This window comes from Rattus rattus, chromosome 8, assembly GCF_011064425.1.
Source record: "Rattus rattus isolate New Zealand chromosome 8, Rrattus_CSIRO_v1, whole genome shotgun sequence".
Classification (NCBI taxonomy): Eukaryota; Metazoa; Chordata; class Mammalia; order Rodentia; family Muridae; genus Rattus; species Rattus rattus.
The window spans coordinates 45127472-45148399 of record NC_046161.1 but is presented as its reverse complement, the minus strand read 5'-3'; the positions used below and the strand labels follow the sequence as shown (position 1 = coordinate 45148399).

Here is a 20928-nt window from a genome sequence, read left to right as displayed (position 1 = left end):
TTGGTGGGCGAGCCCCCGAGGCAGCCTGGTCTCAGGAGTCTGCCTTCACATGGCGCAGTACAAGACCCCACTCGGTGCTCCGGCTGGGCTTCCGTCTCAGTGGTGCCGATAGTTGGATGTGGTGTGACAGTCCAGGGAAGGAATATGTGGTAATTTATGCTCAGCAGCCTTGGAGCTGTGTAAGGAAGTGTGGTGCCTCCCCACCTCCAAGGGGAGCTAACTCTGGGTGAGAAAATAGTTGGGACTTGCACTTAAGACCAGCGAACCTTTAATAGCTGTGCATGCTCCCAAGATAAATATGCCACATTTCCTACGTTCTAGAAAAGGATATAATTTATGCTTCGTTTCGTGTTTTAAATATTGTGGGTAAATACTTCCATCGATCATAAATAACTCTTGATATCACTGTGGCTTTGCAGGTTCGGGGGCGGTCACCCAGAAATCAAGCAAGCAGTGAATATCGAGCCTCCTGGCCCCCCAATTCCAGTAAGTGAAGGATGTCTGGGATATTAGACGTCCTTCCTGTGTGAAAGTTGGTTCTCTCTCTTTCTCTTTTCTTGTTTTGGGGAGGTAAGGGTGTTGTTGTTGGTGGCGGCTTTTTGTTTCTCCTCTGGTAAGGTGCAGATTACCTTTCTGTACCACACACAGACACTAGCACACAGGGGTAAAGGCCCCATGTAGACACCATCTTGACTTGGTCACATTCAGTGTAGGTGTCGTCGTCTTCAGCAATAGGGCCTTGCTGTCAGTTTGTGTAGAGCGACCTAGAGGTGTGGCAACAGCCTGCGTGGTTTTGGGATTCCCGTGGGACCCTTTGGCCAACAACTCAGTTAGATGTAACCCAATCTTGGTATTGGAAGCTTCGTTTGTTGACAAGAGATGTCCAGTTTGTGGCTCCATATCCCCCATTATTTGGAAATTCATTTAAATTACCTTCATATACGTATACGTATAATTTAGCAAGTTTTCCTGAGGTTTCCATGCTACTCCCCAAATGACCCTTAGGTTTTCCTCTCTCCTCATACTCCTTCCCTTGTCCTCCTCCCCTCACTAATCCTTCCACCCCGCATCCACCCATAACTATCCATTCTGTTTCCTTTTCCTATGGAGAGCTATCCGTCCCCTCAAGTCCCTTAGTCTGTACCTAACTTTGTGCTACTACATACTGGCTTAGCAGCCAACATACACAGTAAGCAAACACACAGCATATTTGTCTTCTGGGCCTGGGATACCTCGCTCAGGATGATTTCTCCTACTTCCCTCCATTTACTTACACATTTGATGGTATTCTTTTTAAAGGCTGAGTAATATTCCATTATGTAAATGTACACCATTCTTCTGTTGAGGGGATCTAGGCTGGTTCCAGGTTCTGACTATGAGGAGTAGAGAACAATGAACACAGTTGAGCAGGTGTCCCTGTGGGAGGGTGACATGTCCTTTGGACCCAAAGGCAGATGGATTCCCATCTTCCTGAGGAACTGCCACACTGACTGCAATAGAGTCTGTTCAAGTTTGCACACTCCTACGTCAGGGGGTGCGTGTTTCCCACTCTCCACATCCTCAACACCACTTGTGTAGCTGAGCTGAACCATTCTGATGGATGTAAGATGAAATCTCAAAAAGTAGTTTTGATTTGCATTTCCCTGATGGGTCGAGATGTTAACTGTTTCTTTAGGTGTTTCTCAGCCATTTGAGGTCCCCCCTCCCTTTTTGAGAATTCTTGTTTAGATCTGTACCCCGCCTTTAATTGGGTTGTGTGTTTTCTTGATATTTAGTTTTGGGTTCTTTATGGATTTTGGGTATCAGCCCTCTGCTGGATGTAGGGCTGGTGAAGATCTTTTCCTATTCTGTAGCTGCCGTGTCCTTTGCCTGAAGAAGCCTTTCAGTTTCACGAAGTCACATTTCTTAATTGTTGATCTTAGTGTCTGCACTATTGATGTTCTGTTTAGAAAGTTGTCCCCCTGTGCCAGTGCATTCAAAGCTATCCCCTGAAGCCGTAAATTATTAATCCACTCTCAACTTCCTGCCGGTGGCAGGTGCTTCTCGATAGATACTACTTGGCAAAATGCTCTGGATTCGAGAATGAAAGACACACACACACACACACACACACACACACACACACACATACACACACACACACACACACTTACTTACTTACTTACTTACTTACTTTCCCTGTCATGGTAATTCTAAAAACTCCTCCTCTCCTGCTCCCTTGCCTGGGAAATCGAAAGCCCCTCATCTGTCTACCTACTCAGCCATTGGCTGCCCAGCCATCTACCTGCCCAGCCATTGGCTGCAGCCACTGCCACTTTATTTCACCAATCAAGCCAACTGGGGACAGGGACCCGCAGCTTCTTACAGGCAGATGTGCCGGTTCTCATGTAGTTTTGGGAGTCCGACTATACAAATAGCGTTAGAACCAATCCACAACAACCCCCCCTTCCTCTTCTATCTGGTTCAGTGTATCTTGGCCTTATGCTGAGATCTTTGATCACTTGGACTTGAGTTTTGTGCAGGGTGATAAACATGGATCCATTTTGATTCTTTTACATGCAAACACACAAGTTTGACCGGCACTATTTGCTGAAGATGCTGTCTTTTTTTCTAGTGTGTATTTCTGGCTTCTTTATCAAAAATCAGATGTTTGTAGGAGTGTGACTTTACACCTAGATCTTCGATTCGATTCCAGTGATCACTGTGTCTGCTCTTGTGCCAATCAGACATTTTGTAATTTCCATATTTCTAGCTTCTGGGTAGACTCCTTTTTTAGGCAGTGTTTCTTTCACTTTTATGATTTTTTTCCTTAAGCAAACTAGAGTCACATTAGCTCTAGGATTATGAACACTCATGACGTCACCACCATCAGCCATTTGGAGGATTCTGCTGATGTGGGCTAAACTATCTGGAGACTATGCAAGTTCAAAACATTCATACTGAATAAACCATAAAGCAACAAACATATATCTAGGCCATGCCAGTCTCCTATGGAACACATGAAAAGTGTCTGTTTTTCCTAGGGGCTCAGAGTTCAAATTCTTCGTGGATTTTCTTTAAAATGTCTGAGTGTCCAGGCCATTCATTTAAGGCCTGCTAAATCTTTGCACCGCCCAGTGGCATGGTTAGGAGGTGCGTTTGGACCAGTTCCTGTGCACTCACTTTCCTCAGGTTGGTTCACCTGGTTGGAATGCTGCTCCCTCTGCCCTGCCAGTCTCACAGCAGTAGACATTTTGAATCTTGGTTCAGTAATGTTTGAATTTTCTCACATTTTTTCTTTTACCCAGGCCCAATTTTAAAGAATCCAAACAATTTAAATGAAGATCAAATAGCTGACTAGAGCCATTATCTTTGTGTGTATAATTTAGTTTTCCTTTCCCCCTTTTTGGTGTATACACAATTTTTATTACGCTTTTATTTGTCTTTTATGTGTATGAGTTGTTTTGCCTGCATGTACGACTGTGTACCACTTGGCGACCGGTGCCAGGGGAAGCTGGGAGAGGGCTTCCAGCTTCAGCGCCCCTGGAACTGGGGTTACATTTGTGAGCCACCTTGTGCTGGGAATTGAACCCAGGTCCTCTAGAAGAGCAGCTTTTCCAAAACCATATAAAAGCTGGGCACAGCAGTTCATGCTGTCATCCTAGCACTTGGGAGCTTAAAGCAGAAAGACTACAAATTTGAGGCCAGTCCTAGTGAGACTGTCTCAACAACAACAAAATTCCAAAACAAAATGAAAGAAAATCAAACCAACTGAACAAGCAAAAGAATTCAATGTATTTCAAAGAACTCTTAGGAAACAAAAAGATTCCTCAGCTAATTTTTGTAACTAAAATAATCGGTTTCTCTCCCAGCAGCCTCAGATTCTCACTTAGAGAAATGCTGCAGTCAGAAATTTGAGAACACAATTTACTCTACAAGAATTTTTACATCTCATACTTGTGCAAATATTTTAAGGGTTTTATTCTGTAGTCTGTTTTTTATTTAACTGTTTTGTTTTTAGAAACAGAGTCTCATTGTAAACCAGGCTAACTTCAAACTATGGAGCTGGGATGACCTTGAACTCCTGATCCCACTTCTGTCTCCTATGTGCTAGGAGTACTGGGGTGTTTGTAGGCCTATGTAGACCAGGCTGGCCTCAAACTCAAAGTGATCTTCCTGAATCTGCCTCCTGAATGCTGGGATTAAAGACATGCCCTACCATGCTTCTTTAGAATTCTAATTTGATTGTTATCCTCTTTGGTGGTTATTCAAGGTTAATATAAACTGCCAATGTAAACTTAAACGTTCTTAGAAATTCTTTTTCAAATAATAACTCCTTCCCTTTTAGACTAATTATTTCATGCATACATATAGTATCATTTAAAGGATTAGGCTAAGTTAATAGTTGCTTAGAGATCTGAATGTTAATCCAGAACTTTCATGTGAATGGGTTTTAATAAGTTCTATTAGTTATTAATATGACCCAGTCAGCCCCCAATAATCAAGGCAGAGCCCTGTGAATGTTTTAAACCGGCTTTAGCACAGTTACTTGGTGAATTACCCCTAACTATTTTCTATACGCTAGACTTGTTAATGCCCCAGCTGCACTCCCCTAGCACTTGCTGTTTGAGTCTCGTCTGGGTAATTTCTGCTCCATCAGCCGCTCCTCAGGGTCTGTTTCTCCTGGCCACGTGCTCCTGGTCCACCCAGCCTCATGGCAGCCTCCTCCTCCCTCCTTCTTTCTCCTTGTTCTTTCTCCCTCTCCTCCTTCTTTTCTCTGTCCTCATGGTCCCTACTTGTGACACCCAGCCTGGTAATTGAAAACTCGACTACCTCTATTCTCCCCAGTAATTGGCTGTAGCCACTTTTATTTAGCTTTAAATTTGGAAGCAAAGTTTATACAACAAAGACTGGTGTACTGGGAGTTCTGGGAGTAACCAGGTCTGGGGGCAACCAGGTCTGGGGAGCAGGATTTAACATTTGAATATGTAGCAGCACCAGACCAACCACCAACACTTCCAGTGACACCCATCCTCACAAACAGGCCAGCGTGTCCCTCCCCTTATCAAGTCTAAGAACCTGTGCAAATGTGGAAGCCCCTTAACTATGGATGTCTTTTAATTTCCTACATCAGACTGCCTTTTTTTAAAAAAAAGACTTATTTATTTATTATTTTATGTATGTGAATACACTGTCCTCAGACACACCAGAAGAGGGCATTGAGTCCCATTACAGATGGTTGTGAGCCACCATGTGGTTGCTGGGATTTGAACTCAGGACCTCTGGAAGAGCAGTCAGTGCTCTTAACCACTGAGCCATCTCTCCAGCCCCCATTTATCAGACTAACTAACAGGTCTATATGTACCCTCTCCTTTTCTTTATTTTACACTTTAACACTTATTATTATTGTGTGTGTTTGCATGCCCATGTGCCACAGTGCGTAGGTAGAAGCTTTAGGACACCTTGCAAGGGTCAGTTCTCTCCTTCTACCCTGTCAGTTCCAGGAACCACACTGAGCTTTGCAGCAAGAAGTCTTTCCTCCTAACATCTCTCTGGCCCTGTCTTTGTCTTCCTCCTTCCATGGATCACCTCATCTAGCTCATCCTTACTTCTACCCAGTTATTCTGTTATCCTCACTGTTGGGCTGCAGGTGACATTCTTACTGTCTAGTTAAGTATTGCGTCTCAGGCCTTGCCTTCCATTGTCTTTTCAAATGCATCTAACGTTCCTGAGTAGTCTGAGAAACGTTCTCCACCATCAGTTTCAGGCTGAGAAGCCTGTCCTGGTGATGGTGCACTGAGCATCCTTCACCACAGCTGCACATTGAGCGCCCTGTAGCCTGCAGTATTAGATTGTGCGGATGTGGCCTGGCACGAGGTGGACCTGGTGCCACTTTTCATTGCAGTCTGCTGAGCTAGAGTCCACAGTTTTCCTCACATTCTGGAATGCTAATTCCGAGTCATCCCCTCCCCTCCACATGCCTAAGCTGTCTCAGTCTCTTTCAGGATCCTTTCATTCCACGTGACTTCAGGCATTCCTGTGTGTGGGTTACTTTTAGTTTATTCTCATCCCAGCCTTTCCTGAGCTTCCAGGATATGGATTTGGATGCCAATGAGATGGTCCTCTTTGTAAGGTCAAAGGCACTTGGAGTTCCTCAAACTGAATGTAAGCTAACAGAACAGGAAAATAGAGAATATAAAATCAGACAGATATGACTGAAGTGCAGTCTTGGGGTAGCCACTCCACAGTATATGGCCATAGACAAGAACATTAATTAATGGCGTTGAGTCTAAGTTTCTTTATTGTCTAAGGGAGTTAATCTTGGAAGATCTGAGCATTAAGTGAGAATTCCCCTGAAAATCACTACAAAATCTGGGGGCACACAGTGTATGTGAGGCCGTGCCTCCATCCCACTCTGGCTGTGCTCCGGCCAAATCCTTTCCTATTGTTTCACGAGGTGAAACAATTATTTCAGTGCCTTTGAAATGTGTGAATGTGTGTGTGTGTGTGTGTGTCTATGCATACTACATATGTTGTGCGGGTGTCTGCAGAGGTCAGAGTGGGGCTTCAGAACCCCTGAAGCTGGAGTTACACAGGGTTGTGCACCACCTGGGTGCTGGAAACTGGACTGGCATATGCTGAGGTTTCGCTCGTGCCCCTTATTTCAGATTTAAAGTAACACAGTAAGCTTGTGGGATAAAATTAAGAGTTCATTTATAAACCCATATATGTATAGTCATTCGAGTTAGGTCAAGTGACTATCCTATAACATGGGATCCTTACAAGTTACCCCATATATGTTTTTAAAAAAATCTATATAACTTCCAGAAAAGGAGAAATATACTTTAGGACTCAGTAATGAATTCCTAGATATGGCATCAAAAGCATATGCAGCTAAAGAAAAAATTAGAACAGCTGTTACACAAACAACATGTCTTTGCCTAAAAGGAATTGGAAAGCAGGGAAGTGGTGGCCTGGGCCTTTAACCCTAGCTTTTGAGAAGCAGCAACCAAAGGCCTAACCTCAGCTACTTCGTTGCCACTCCTGTGTTGGCAGAGGACACTGTATACCACAGCCAGAGATGTGTTCTCCCCTGCCCTCTCTGAGACAGGGTCATGCTACTGTGGTCAAGCTCGACAGTCTTCCTGCCCCAGCCTCTTGAGTACTGGGATCATCTACGGCCTTAACACTTGATGGCTGATACAAAGAATTATGAGGGCCAGCTGGGCGTGATGGCACACACCTTTAGTCCCAGAACTCAGGAGACAGAGACAGACTGATCTCTAAGCTCAGGGCCGCCTGGTCTACGGAGCAAGTTCCAGCACAGCTTACGTGGTAGGAAAGAGCTAACTTCTTCAGATTGTCCTATGGACCTCAACATGTTTGTGCACACTGTCCCATTGCCCTCCCCCAAACAAAAAATATTTAATTAAGAGACATCCCCAAAACAAAGAAAAAGCCACTGCCAGAACCAGGTTAGTCAACAGAGCCAAACCCAAGTGTGGCAGGTATGTTGAGACCAGGAATTATAAATAAATAACAGATTAATGTGTTCATTGTTGTGATAAAAATGTACCAATGAGAGATTTTAGTAATGAGTCAGAAATTATAAGGAATAAAATAAAAAGGTTAAAAACAAAAGTTTGGGACTGGAGAGATGGCTCAGTGGTTAAGAGCACCGACTGCTCTTCCAGAGGTCCTGAGTTCAATTCCCAGCAACCACATGGCGGCTCACAACCATCTGTAATGGGATCTGATGCCCTCTTCTGGTGTGTCTGACAGCTACAGTGTACTCACATACATAAAATAAAGAAATCTTTAAAAACAAAACAAGCAAAAAAGAGCAGATAAATATGAAGATGGTTTCCAACATAGGCCTCAGTAGTCTCAACACAGCCACCGAGGAATCCACAAACTTAAAAATGTGGTGATAGAAATTAGCAAAATGTAAACATTAGGAGAGAAAAAACAAGGGACAGGAAAGAAGCCGGGCCTGAGCAGAGCGAATCAAATGACATCAGATCAAGATGTGAGCAGTTGGAGTCACCAAAGGAGAACAGTAGGATAGAAATTCTTTTTGAATAGCTAAACCTGTTGCCATTCACATATGTGCAGTGCCACTATGGAAGCTGAGGCAGGAGAATGATGAGTTTGAAGCCAGCCTGGGATACATAGCTAGTTTGTGGCCAGCATAATAGTAATTAAGAGAGCCCGAGTTTGGTTAGAAAACACAATTCTGGAGTAAAACAAAAAATTGGGCTAACGATGTGGCTCACTTGGTAGAAAGCTTGCCAGTGTGCACGAGGCCATGGATTTGATCCCTGGCATTGCATGAACTAGTTGTGGTGCTGCATGCCTGTAATCCCAGGACTGGGGAAGTAGAGGCAGGAGAATCAGAAGTTCAAGGTCATCCTTGGCCACACAGGAAGTTGGAGGCCAGCGTGGGCTGCGTGAGACCCTGTCTGTGAGAGAGAGAGAAAAACAAACACATAACAGTTAGTCACGGCTTTTGCTTCTTAATTTGTATAGGTGTTTTGCCTACACATGTGTGCCTATTGCCCATGGAGATCAGAAGAGGGATTGGAATCCCTGGAACTGGACTTACAGGCAGCTATTAGTTGCCACATGGGTGCTGGGAACTAAATGCAGGTCTTCTGCAAGAGCAGTAAGTGCTCTTACTCACAGACCTGATCCTGCAGACATGATCAAGCCCCCTACTGTCAGCCACTCCCACCAGAGGCAGCTGGAATATAGTGGAGATCCAACAGCAACCAGAAGAAGAGAGGACAGCCCTTAGGCAGATTTTCGAGGGGGCGTGTTTGTAGAGCCGATCTAAATGAGATATAAAGCCAAAATTTAGGAGTTGGATCCTAGTGCCTTACCCTCCTTTGGGAGTGGAATATGCTAGGAATCTATCCATTTAAGGAAGATTCTAGAAGGATTATAGTACACGGCTGATCCCTTACAGGGCCAGCCCCTCTGAGTACTCGCCATGATACTGAAGAAAGGAGTCTAACATGCTTAAAGTGGGAATGACATCAAGGGACTCCCTGTGTAGCCCTGACTGGCCCAGAACTTGCTGTATAGAACAGGCTTTCAAACTCACAGAAATGTACCTGCCTCTGCCTGCCCAGTACTGGGATTAAAGGAATATGTTACCAAGCCCAGCAGTATTTAGGTTTTAAGTTTAGGTTTGTGGTTCATTTAGAGTCATTTTTCTGTACAGTGTGAGGCCTGGTGTAAGACTCAGTTTTATTCTTCTTTAATGGGTCTTTAGGCCTCTAGTGCTTATTGTGGTTGTTTGAGACAAGGTCTCACTATGTAGCCCTGGCTGGCTTGAACTCACAGAGATCTGCCTCTTTCTGCCTCCCAAGTGCTGGGATTCAAGGTGTGCATCACTGTGGCCAACTCTACCTTTTATTTTTAAGATTTACTTTTCTTTTTATGCATTTGTAGACGCCATACATGCAGTGACTCTGGAGGCCAGAAGAGGGCATAAGAACCCTTGGAACAGGACCATGTGGGTTATGGTGACCCAGGTCTCTTGCCAGAGACTGAGGCAGCCATCTCGTCAGTTTCCCAACTCTTATTTTAAAGGCATATTTCCTGATGCTTTATCAGATTTTAAGGCATTTATAAAATCGCATATATTTTCATATTCATAGAGAAGCTTAATAACAAAAGAGTCTATTTGTCAAGGTAATAATAAAAATATCAAAGTCCAAAATTCCTTTCCTATGAAGGTATTTGGGGTTTGGTATTCATATTTTTCCTAGAATTCTCTCCCTCCTTCCTCCTCTTTCTCCCCCTCTTCCTCTTTTCCCCTCTTTCTCTTCCTTCTTCTCTGACAGCCATTGACTGTAAGGTGTGGTTTAGAAGGTGAGGTTGACAACGTTCAGAGTGCCAGAAAGCATGGTGAGATGTTTGGTCTGATTGTTCTCGCCATATCCGTTACTAGTAGAGCTCCTGTTTGGTGACTGGATGGATGTTACCAGAACCATCTATATCATCCAGTAGAGTCCTTTAGGCACTCTGCCGGGCCTGACTGGCTAAGTTAGTCCTTGACCCAATGAGGTGGAAGGAGAGAACGGACTCCAAAAATCTGCCTTTGGATCTCCACACACGCCCACACTAAAATACTTGTAAGGCTAGGTGTGGTGGCCTATGCTTTTCATCCCAGCACTCAGGAGGCAGAGTTAGGCAAATAGATCTCTGAGTTCAAGGTCATTTAGGTGTTTTGAATCGAGTTCTAAGCCAGACGGCTGCATAGTGAGACCCTGTCTCAAAACAAACTCAAAACACAGCACAGGACCACACCTCTGTAGGCTGATGTACAGGCCCTTGGGATCAGAACTTTGATAGTCGTTTTCTCTGTTTTGTCCCTCCATTGTTTTTTCTTTTTACAAATCATGTAAATATTCTTACTCTAAAATCTGAATGTAGGCAGTTTACAGGTCCTGCTGGATGTCTACTGAGTCCCCTGAAATCCAGGCAGGCAACACTCTTTGACCTCTTGACCTTTAGCAACAGTGCTGTAGAGTGGGTGGCATTCCTCTGACAGAAATCCCTGGACTGAATGAGAAATGGGGCCCCACGACTGTGCTCATGCCCAAGGCACCTCTTGTCCTCGTGCCGATCCTGAGCCATGCTCTGGGGACGTGGTGCTTTGGCAGTGCTGATGGAGGAGCTGTGTGACCTCGGGCAGCTTCAGTCTTGGGAGACATTTTGAGTAAATGGAGGGCGAACAGTGGCTGGAATCGAATGTCCTAACTCTGTTTGTGTTTGCAGCGTTGCCTCACTCCCAGAGCTCCCCGGCCGTCAGCAACACCTGCACTAAAGTGCTCTACTTCACGGACCGCTCACTCACGCCCTTCATGGTCAATATACCAAAGAGGTGAGACACCCATGTCATTATTTCACTGTAAAAAACAAACAGAACAGAAGCAGGGCCCTCAGCAACAGCCCGATGAGCAGCTGGGGGTGTTTGAGAAGCAGCTGGTGAGGAAGCCAGAGCCCAGGACTTCGAGATTCTGCTCCTGGCTTGGCAGGTTTTTGTTTGCTTGCTTGGACTGTTGTTATTTGGGCGCGGGGGCAGGGGGCTAGTAGCCTTGGCTGGTCTTGAACTCTCTATGCAGACCAGGTTGGCCTCCCTCCAGCTAGTAGAGTTCCTCCTGCCTTGCCTCCTGAGTGCTGAGGATAAAGCCACACCCAGCAGCCAATGGTGTTGTAATGGATAAGCAGGAGGTATTGCTAGGCACAGGAATAACAACTGTATGTTGTTTTGAGTTTAGTTTTTTTTTGTTTTTTTTTTTGAGACAGGGTCTCACTGTATAGCTCTGGGTGGCCTGCACTCACCCGTCTGGTCTTGAACTCCCAGAGATCCACCTGCCCCTGCCTCCCAAGTGTTGAGATTAAAGGCCTGCACCACAGGAAAAATAACTGTGCTTCTTGTTCTGATAGCACACATTTGGAAAAATTTGCTTTTTTAAGTATTCAAAGTAGCTCCTTCTGGTAGCCATGACCTCTAGCCTGTCCTTGTGGGCACTATTCATGGGTGTTTATCTCTGTGTGATGCCGCAAGTCATACCTGTAAGAATTTACGTGGAAAACGTCCCAGAAGTTCAGCTCAGTACAGTTCCTCCCAGTGCAGCTCAGTGATAGGGTGCTTGCCTCAAACTGCTTAAGCCTCTAGGTTTATAAATGAAATAAACCCTGAAGAACTACCAAGAGAGGTTCTTAGGTTTCTCCTCTCTTTGAGTCTGCTTATTTGGACTAGATAGAAGTGAGGGTTTTAAAATTTCGTTTTGTATTTTTTTGGGGGGTGGGTGGGTGTTGTTTTCCACAACAGGGTTTCTCTGTGTAGTCCTGGCTGTCCTGAAACTGTAGACCAGGATGGTTTTGAACTCAGAGACCTGCTTGCTGCTGCCTCCAAGGGTTGGGATTAAAGGCGTGAGCCTTCACAGGGCATTTCCGTATTTTCTAAACATGGAGGGAATGCTGGTGTTGAGCTGGGTGGCACTTACATGTAACCTGATCAGCTGGGGGCAGAAACGTGATTGTGAATTTGAAGTCACCTACGCTGCTAGCAAAGTCAAGGCAGCCTTGGGTTATAGAGTGAGAGAAACCTGTCCAAAATTAACAAAACAAAAAATGCCTGATGAATTTAATTTTATCAGCCTAAGAAAACTGGGCCATTTTGTCAGGCGAGAAACTGAGAAAACTTAATATTGTTATTTAATGAGTTGTATTTTGAATACCTTATTTTCAGGTTATATAACAGCAAAGGCAATGCGTCTGAGTTCTTGGGTCGCCTGATGGGTAATGCCACGCTCATTCCTAGTGTTCAGTGGTTGCCCAAACTCTATTTAGTGATACCTGGGTTATCAGGGGCTATGACCTAGGATTGAAGCCATGCTGTTTCTGCCTGTTGACTTTTGGTCGGGGCCTGGATTTAAAGCTAACACACTACCTTCCCAGCCTACGATTAACAGACTCTTGGTACACTCTTCTGTATTACAGGCTGGGGGAGGTGACACTGAAGGACTTTAAAGCAGCTATTGATCGAGAAGGGAGTCACCGGTACCACTTCAAAGCACTGGATCCCGAGTTTGGCACTGTCAAAGAGGAGGTACAGAAACCAGGAGCAAGTTGGGAGTATTACTGGTCACTCCTGAATTAGCTCCCAGAAGTACCTGAGTTCCCATCTTAGTCAGTGGTCTATTGTTGTGAAGAGACACCATGACTGAAGCAACTCTTATAAAAGAGAGCATTTAACTGTAAGCCTGGCTTACAGTTTCAGGTTCAGTCCATTATCATCATGGAGGGAAGCATGACAGTGTGTTGACAGACATGGTGCAGGAGTTGCTGATAGTTCTGTTGATTGGTAGACCTGGAGAAAAACTGCTCTGGATTTGCAGGCAGCTGGGAGAGAAACACTGAACCTGGCTTGGGCCCTAGAAACCACAAAGCCCACCCCCAATGGCAAACTTCCTCCAACAAGACCACACCCACTCCAACAAGGCCACACTTCCTAATCTTTCCCAAGTAGTCCCGCTCACTGATGTCTAAGCATTCCAACATACGGAGTTTAAGGGGAGCATTCTTATTCAAATCATTCAACTCCCTGGCCTCCAGAGGCTTGTAACCATATCATAATGCAAAAATGCATTCAGTCCAACTTCAAAAGTCCACAGTCTATCAGGGTCTCAACACTTTAAAATTAAAGTCCAAAGTTCAAAGTCTCTTTGGGGATTCAAGGCAATCTCTTAACTATGACCCCCTGTAAAATCAGAATCAAAAAGCAGATCACATTCCTCCAATAAACAGTGGCACATGATACACATTTCCCTGGCAAGAGGAAAGGGAGCAGTGAGGGAATGCTGGACCAAAGCAAGCCCAAAGCCCAGCAAGGCACACTTCGCATCAGCATCTTCATGTTTGAGGTCAGAGCACTTCCATCTCCAACTCCTTCCAGCTTTTTTGGCTGCAGCCTACTTCTCTTGTGCTAGCCCTAACCCCACCCCCACGTCTGTGTTATGCATGAGTTGTGGACTCAGGAGGTGACTCTCTTTCCACCATGTGGGTCCTGGCATTGATCTAGGTCATGTGACAGTGCCTTTACCCGCTGGGCCACCTTAGAGCCCTTAAGCCTCTTTTACCAGTATCATAGTTTCTGTCTTGTTGAGATCGGGTATCAATCACACTGTGACACAACCTGGTCTGCAACTCATAGCTCCTCTCCTGCCTCAGCCAGTAGGGCTCTCCAATTATAGGCAGATACCACATTTTGGGCTGCATTTTTCCATTATGGCTTTTTTTTTTTTTTTTAAAACTAGGTTTTCCATGATGATGATGCCATCCCTGGATGGGAAGGGAAAATCGTAGCCTGGGTAGAAGATCATAGAGAGAATTAACTGGACCTGGACACTCCCTGGCTGCTTCTCTCAGGAAAGAGGACTAACACCAGAGGACACTGAGAAGTTTCTAATTCGTGCTGCCAAAAAGAAGCTTCTTCAAGTATGATGGTCACGGACCAGTCCTGTTTGTGTGCCTGGCGTATCTGGTACTTCAAATCTCTGTCCAAAACGTAGGAGTATGGGTTCATCTGGAGCTCCTTGTCGGTGGGAACAGTGTTTTCTTCTACTCTGAGGACATCAAACCGAAGGCCTTAACCACCAGGGAAGGATGACCCCTCTCTCGTAGGGGCATGGCTGCTATGATCTGAACCTGGAGTGGAAGCATCACTCCGTCGGTTGGCCTTGATGGTTGCAGCAATCAGAGCCCAGCATTTGTGCTTACAGACAAGGCAGAGGTACCAACTTTGCTGCTTCTTTGCAGACACTGCAAACCAGGAGTGACTTGTGAGGTGGTACCAAAGATGAGAGCCTAAATGCATAACTGGCCTGGACGTGAACGATACTGACTTGTTGACTGGGTGGGGAGAGGGCCGCCCATATTGTGCTATACTACGCCAAAACCATAACTCAGACCTTGGGCTGCCTCCTGTTTTTAACTGGCTCTGCAGCTTGTCCTTAGCCCACTGCGGGCATTTTTCACATGCTGTTGGTTTTCTCTGGGGACTCTTTAACTTTAGAGCCATTTTATTTTTCTCCAAACAGATAAACCTTGTGTTTGAAAAGGATGAGAGAAGCGAGAGGCTCCTTAAGAATCCAGGATACAGGGGTTGGGGATTTAAGTCAGTGGTTAGAGCACTTGCCAAGGAAGAAAAAGACCCAGGGTTCGATCCCCAGCACCGAAAAAAAAAACCAAAAAAAAAAAAAAAAAAAAAAAAGAAAAAGAAGAATCCAGGATACAGAAAGGTGCTGTTACCCACATCCCTTGACACGAACTCATGGCATCGCCTTTGCAAGGAGACAGACCTTTAATTTGTGTTTGTGAGTTGAGTACTGAGCACGACTTACTGGTCTGCCTCTCCCTTCACTGCTGGAGTTACTTTCTATTACACATTTAGCTTGGGTTGCTCCCTGAGGGCCATGCGCAGTGGAACCCTTGGGCACGGAGCGTGAGTGAGTTGTGAATGGCAGGGTTGATTCAAGGTGAAGTCATTTCTTATTGCAACATTGCCGAGTATGAAGCTAAAGAGTTCAGCTTCCAGAGGTTCCTCACTAACTTGGGTTTTCTCATTCACTCACCTAGCACCATCTGCCAGTCAGCCATGGTTATCTGTTTATACAGTCCCTCAAGCAGTCTGCAACCACACTGTACACTGCCAAACAGAAGAGTGGGACAGAGGGCTCAGTCTGGGGCCTGCCTGTCTCTGTCTCCCATTTTCAGCCATTTGAACAGCATATTCTTTGGAACGCTGAGATAACGTCTTATTGTTTTTTATAGACATGTCTTTTAAAAATAGTCCATGTTTGAGAATTGTTTTGTACTTGTTTGCTTTCGTCTGAGAACCATGTCTATTTTTCTAACTCGAATGACTTCTGTGTAATCTCACGTTCCCTGTACTCTATCCATTTTCTACAACACCCAGTAGCTTTTCTACCTTCTATTCCTACTGCCTCTTGTGGTTTCAGAACAAGCTTTATTTTGTTACGAGTATACTAATGGCAGTTTGTTCTGTCCAATTCTCCCTGCTTTTAGTGGTGGAGATCTTTTTTATTTTATTTTTTCTAGTTGATTGCTCTTCTAAAAGACATGAGATCAAAAAGACCTGATGTCTTCCATGCACACTACCCTGGTCTTCTTTTGAAGAACAATTTTTCATGAGCTGTAACTAGGAAAGTTCAGGAAAGTCAGCCATAAGCAAGAACAACTCATTGTGAAAGCCAACAGAAGAAAAATGTTATTTCCGTTTTTTTCCAAGTCAATTGAAGGGATTAAAAAGTCCGTGTATCACCAATTTCTCTGTTGCATGAACTTTAGTGTTTTACTATCTGACAGCATGAAAGTGATCAGGCTAAACTTCAATACTGTAGTCCAGATACAACTTACCTTGAATGTCTGCTCTTAAATAAGGTTTTCCTCGTCCGTTTCCTTTCAGCAGTCTTAACATTATGTGAAATTAACTTTTCAGCCAAAATTAAATCAGAGAAAAAACTTCAAGCCCTCTACATCGTTTTTTTTTTTTTTTTTTTTTTTTTTTTCATTTTGGAAAAGGACCTGCCTGGCCTCAATGCCTACACACAGAGCAGAGGTCGAACTGAGTTCATTAGCCTCATGTACCATAAGTAAAATGGCCAAGCATCTCTCCCGGAGGATGTATTTCATTAATTCCTGTACACAGTGGGTCACACATCCTCATTCCGGTCCATAATTCTAGAATCTTCAGAGCAGGGGCAAGCATAAATTCATTCACTTTTAAATAATATCTTATTTGGCTAAACTCAAGGACAGCAGTTCTCTACCTGTAGGTTGTGACCCCTCTGGGGATCAAACAACTCCCAGGGGCTGCCTAAGACACTGGAAAACACAGATATTTACATTATGATTTATAACAGTAACAAAATTAGTTTTATGGTGGGGATCACAACATGAACTGTGAAGGGTCACAGCATTAGGAAGGTTGAGACCACTGCTCTTGGAGAACTTGTGGCTTAAAACTATTGCTTCCTGGTGATACTGGTATGGGCTAGTCCATTTTGCCATTGCTGACATCCTCTTTCCTTGGGAAAAGTGGTTTCAACCCTTTAATCCCAGCACTGGGGATGCAGAGGCAGGGGGGTCTCTGAGTTTAAGGCTAGCCTGGTCTACTCAGTAAGTTCCATGACAGCCAGAACTACATAGTGAGACTCTGCTTTGAAAAACAACAGAAAACAAAACCAAAACAAATGTACTCATCTGTAGAAATGTTCCTACATACACCTATATACACATAAGTAAAAATAAATCTTAAAAATGACCTCAAATGCTAATTTAGTTATTTAAAAACTGAAGAGTATCATCATCTTGCTCAATTCCCTCAATCATTGGAACACTTTACAGTTTGTACCTGAAGCTTCTGCCTGGTCATAGATACATGCCTGTAATTCCAACATTTGGGAGGCTGAGGCAGGAGTACTGGTTAGTGCCGATCTGGCCTATAATGAGATCTGTGCCCGGGTTAAATAGAAGGACGCGTTAGATATATTTGGCAACTCCAGTGCTCCTTTTGGACTGAGTTTTCAGCTCTTTTGACTGGGATAACTAAGTTATGAAAAGATCTTTATGTTCTACATCCAACTTAAGAATATCAGTTACTGAACAACATACCAGTTATAATCAAAATTCTCATCTTACTCATAAGTATCATCATTACACACTCTTACTTGTCAAACTTAAGAGGTATGGCTTGCTTAAAATACATATGTGTAAAGTTCTATTTTCTTAGAAACATGGATGTTTGTAACCATGGCTTTCAGAGATTCTTACCACGTATTCTGTTTTACTGTGCTTTCATAGACTGTTATACCAGAGGTTTCCGATTATCAAAGTAATAACGTGTTTTAACTGCCTATATGTACCAGAGTTGTGAACAAGTCAAAACCAAACACACGCACTCTGAATAAAAGGGAGTTTGCAAACTAAATCCACCTCATCATCTTCATTTCTTTCTCTTACCGGAGACCAGCCAGGAAGCCATTTACATGAAGTGAAGGTAAATCTCAAGTGACCGCCCCGGTAGCTTGTTTGCTCATTATCAGGAGGGTGGAGATAAGGACTGTTTTATTGCTGGAGGTATTTTACTGTTGGTATTTCTAATGTAAGCGCAAGCTAGATCCTTAAGGTGGATTACTATAAAAAAAGACTAGCTAATTTTGCACCTCTTTTGAAATCATATGTAAATGTATAGACAGAAGAACCTGAGGTTATAAACTGTAACATTAGTCTTCAAATGCAATTCGAACCCTAATTAGCTCAGAAGTGTTTAAAACTGAAACCTGAACCCTGTGCGTGCGAACCATAATTTCTGTCACCAAGACGCTGAGGATCCTAGTCGGAAATGTATATTTATTTTTCTATTTTGAGACAGCATCTTACTATGTTATCTATCTATCTATCTATCTATCTATCTATCTATCTATCTATCTATCTATATACTTCTTTTCCAGATTATTAATCATTTTCCTTCAGCCTCCTCAGTAGTTGGAACCACAAGCATGGACTACCATCCCAGCCCAGAAATGAATAAGGGATTCACAGATCAATTTAAAGGCTGTGCTGCCTCTCCCAAATTCAAGCGGGCTTCATTTATCACTTAATGTTACCAATTTAAATGCTTGACATATTTAACTTTTAGCTCCGAGTGCTTTCTTTCACTTGGTTTCTGATTACGTATTTCCAACTTTGCTGTATCTGAGACAGGGTCTCACCATGTAGACCTGGCTGGCTGGCTGGCTGGCTGGTCTGGAACTCTGTAACAGAGATCCACCTGCTCTTTCAAGGGCGAGCAATTTTAACATTTTTTTTTTTAAGATAGAGTTCTTGTGGGGTTGGGGATTTAGCTCAGTGGTAGAGTGCTTGCCTAGCAAGTGCAAGGCCCTGGGTTCGGTCCCCAGCTCCAAAAAAAAAAGAAAAAAAAAGAAAAAAAAAAAAGAGGGTTGGGGATTTAGCTCAGTGGTAGAGCACTTGCCTAGCAACCACAAGGCCCTGGGTTCGGTCCCCAGCTTCGGGGGGGGGGGGGAAAGATAGAGTACTTGTAGGTAGTCTAGGCTAGCCTAAAACTGGCCCCCTGGTGCTGGAACAACAGATCAACAGTCATATACACCATACTGGCTATCAGTTTTAACTTTTTTTTTCTTCCAGTTTCTTCTTGTGTTCTTGATGTTCTCTGACCATGTGTACACTGAGAAGTTGGTATAAATACAGCACATGCTTCCTCCTAATTTAATATCACTTTCAGTTCAGAAATGATAAGGCTTTCAAATTATATAGACCATACAACAGATACATATTTCATAAATGTTGCACATAAATCATTACTGATAACTGAAAAGTCAGGCACACTTACTACTATGCTAATTCAGAAGACAATGAGAAACACATAGGATCCTGATCTGCCTTACAGATTAGTAAAAGAAAAACCTTATTTATATGATGTTCGTGCCACATCAGATGGTCTTTACCCCTCTTCTTCTTCCCTTTCTCCTTCCCATTAATCCCGTTTGTTTCGTTTCTATGTCCTTGGCAGACATATATGATTTTGAGCAAAAGTCTAGGATCACAAATGAGAGAAAATAATTTTTGTGAATGTCAAACTCCATTATTTGTGACTGAAAAAAATTACAATGTGTATATATTCATTTTAGTTAGATATTCTTTTAGTATGGACACATAGTTTAGGTTTATAAATGAGATACCGTGTGTTAACTGTGCTGCAAGTTTAAAAAAACAACTTAAATATATGATATTGCAATACATAAAGTTGACTAATATTTTGATTTATAGTTGTTAATATTGAGGCTGCTGCCTCACCTAAATCTGTAACATGAGCTGGCAAGATAGCTCAGTGTTGGGCTGGAGAGATGGCTCAGAGGTTGAGTGTGTTAGCATATATACAGAAAATCATGTCAATTTTTTAAAAAATAGGTAACAAAATATGGACATTTACTGGAAAACTTTGTCCTAATATCAAACCAAAATTCATTGATTGATTTTTTCGATGAAATTCAAGTAAGCCACAGCAATTTTAAGATTCAAATACTCTTAACTATTCAACCTAAAGATTATACTGCTACAATGTTTATATATAATAACTGTGGGAAATGTCTGCTTTCTGAAATTAAAACCATTATGTTCACGTGAGAGCAGAAAACTTTGTACAGTAAAACCAGTGCGAATCACACCATGCTTGGTGAATCTGTGCCAAGGTGTTTCAAGCGGTGTTGGCTGGCCTTGTGTGACACCGAGGGCAAGGCAGTGCAAAGGTGTCCTCAGAGCCACAGTTGCAGTGACGCGGTGGGATTCAGTGTAGGCAGCCTTATCTAGAAACAACCTAGGTTGGTGTGATTCAGTTCAGAAGCTTAAGGTGCCATTTTTTCTTTTGACTTTACATTGTTACTCCATAGTTTATGAAAGGTTTTTGATGTTTTCCCATTGAGTTCACAGAACTGCAGAATAGCAGGACAATGGCTTTTGCAAAGTTGTATCTTAAACCTTTCTTTAAAAAAAGAATCTCTGTAGCCCACGCTGGCCTGGCAACTAACTATATAGACCAGACTGGCCTGGAACTTAGGGATCCACCTGCCTCAGCCACCGGAATGCTATAATTAAAGGAATGTGTCACCTTGTCTGCTGTATGTCTTAAATATTTTCGCTATTTAAGAGGATACAGTGGTCATTTGGGGGTAATAAAACAATTTTTACAAACAAGTATCTTTATTTTGGGACTATAATCAGTCCTCTGAGACTAACTCGAAATGTGAAAAAGGTACCTTTCTCTTGGCTGCCCTTCATATCATTTGACTGAAAACCCTGCTGCTCCCGTTTCCGGGGGGGGGGGGCTAAGGACCTACGACAGCCTGCGCTGGGCGGGCTCTGCAGTCAAGGGACACCCTCTAATCCCCGGAGGTCACTCGAGGGCCTTTCCTTTCTCCAACTTTTGGAGGTGCGCCCGCACCCATTGACCTAAAGCTTTGGATTACTGTCCGCCCAGACTCCTTTCCCCAGCTTTTTCTTAAAGCAAAGACGGCCGTCCCTTTTGGCACCGCCTCCCTGACCGCAGGCTGCAGCCGGTCCGACTCTCGGTCCCTTAGGCCACCACCTTAGAGCCGGCCGTACTTCCCAACCTCTGCGACACCTCTCTTAGGGCCTTTCCCGTTTCTACCAAACGTGCACTGCCCCCGCACTGCCTGGAAACGCCTTCGTCACCGTAGATCCGGAGCTGCCGCCTCGGGTCCCTCCCGGCTGTCTCTGACCAGTTCCCGGGCAGACCCGCGCCGACGCCCTGCGTTCCGCCCGCCCGTCCAAGCAGCCGCTTTTACGACACTGCGCGACCGCAGTGCGCGG

The 20928-nt window shown here is 43.9% G+C and overlaps 1 protein-coding gene across 4 annotated transcripts in view; it reads left to right on the top strand.

Annotated features, from left to right (window-relative positions):
* Dixdc1 (DIX domain containing 1) overlaps positions 1-14651 on the top strand; it is a 69519-nt gene extending 54868 nt beyond the window's left edge. For all 4 annotated transcript variants that reach the window (XM_032909234.1, XM_032909233.1, XM_032909235.1 and 1 more), the window contains 4 exons: positions 420-486; positions 10768-10873; positions 12499-12607; positions 13815-14651. In XM_032909234.1, coding sequence (XP_032765125.1) covers positions 420-486; positions 10768-10873; positions 12499-12607; positions 13815-13892 — 360 coding nt within the window. In that variant the 3' untranslated portion in view covers positions 13893-14651. The remainder of the gene's footprint in view (positions 1-419; positions 487-10767; positions 10874-12498; positions 12608-13814) is intronic.
* Positions 14652-20928: the final 6277 nt, after the last annotated feature.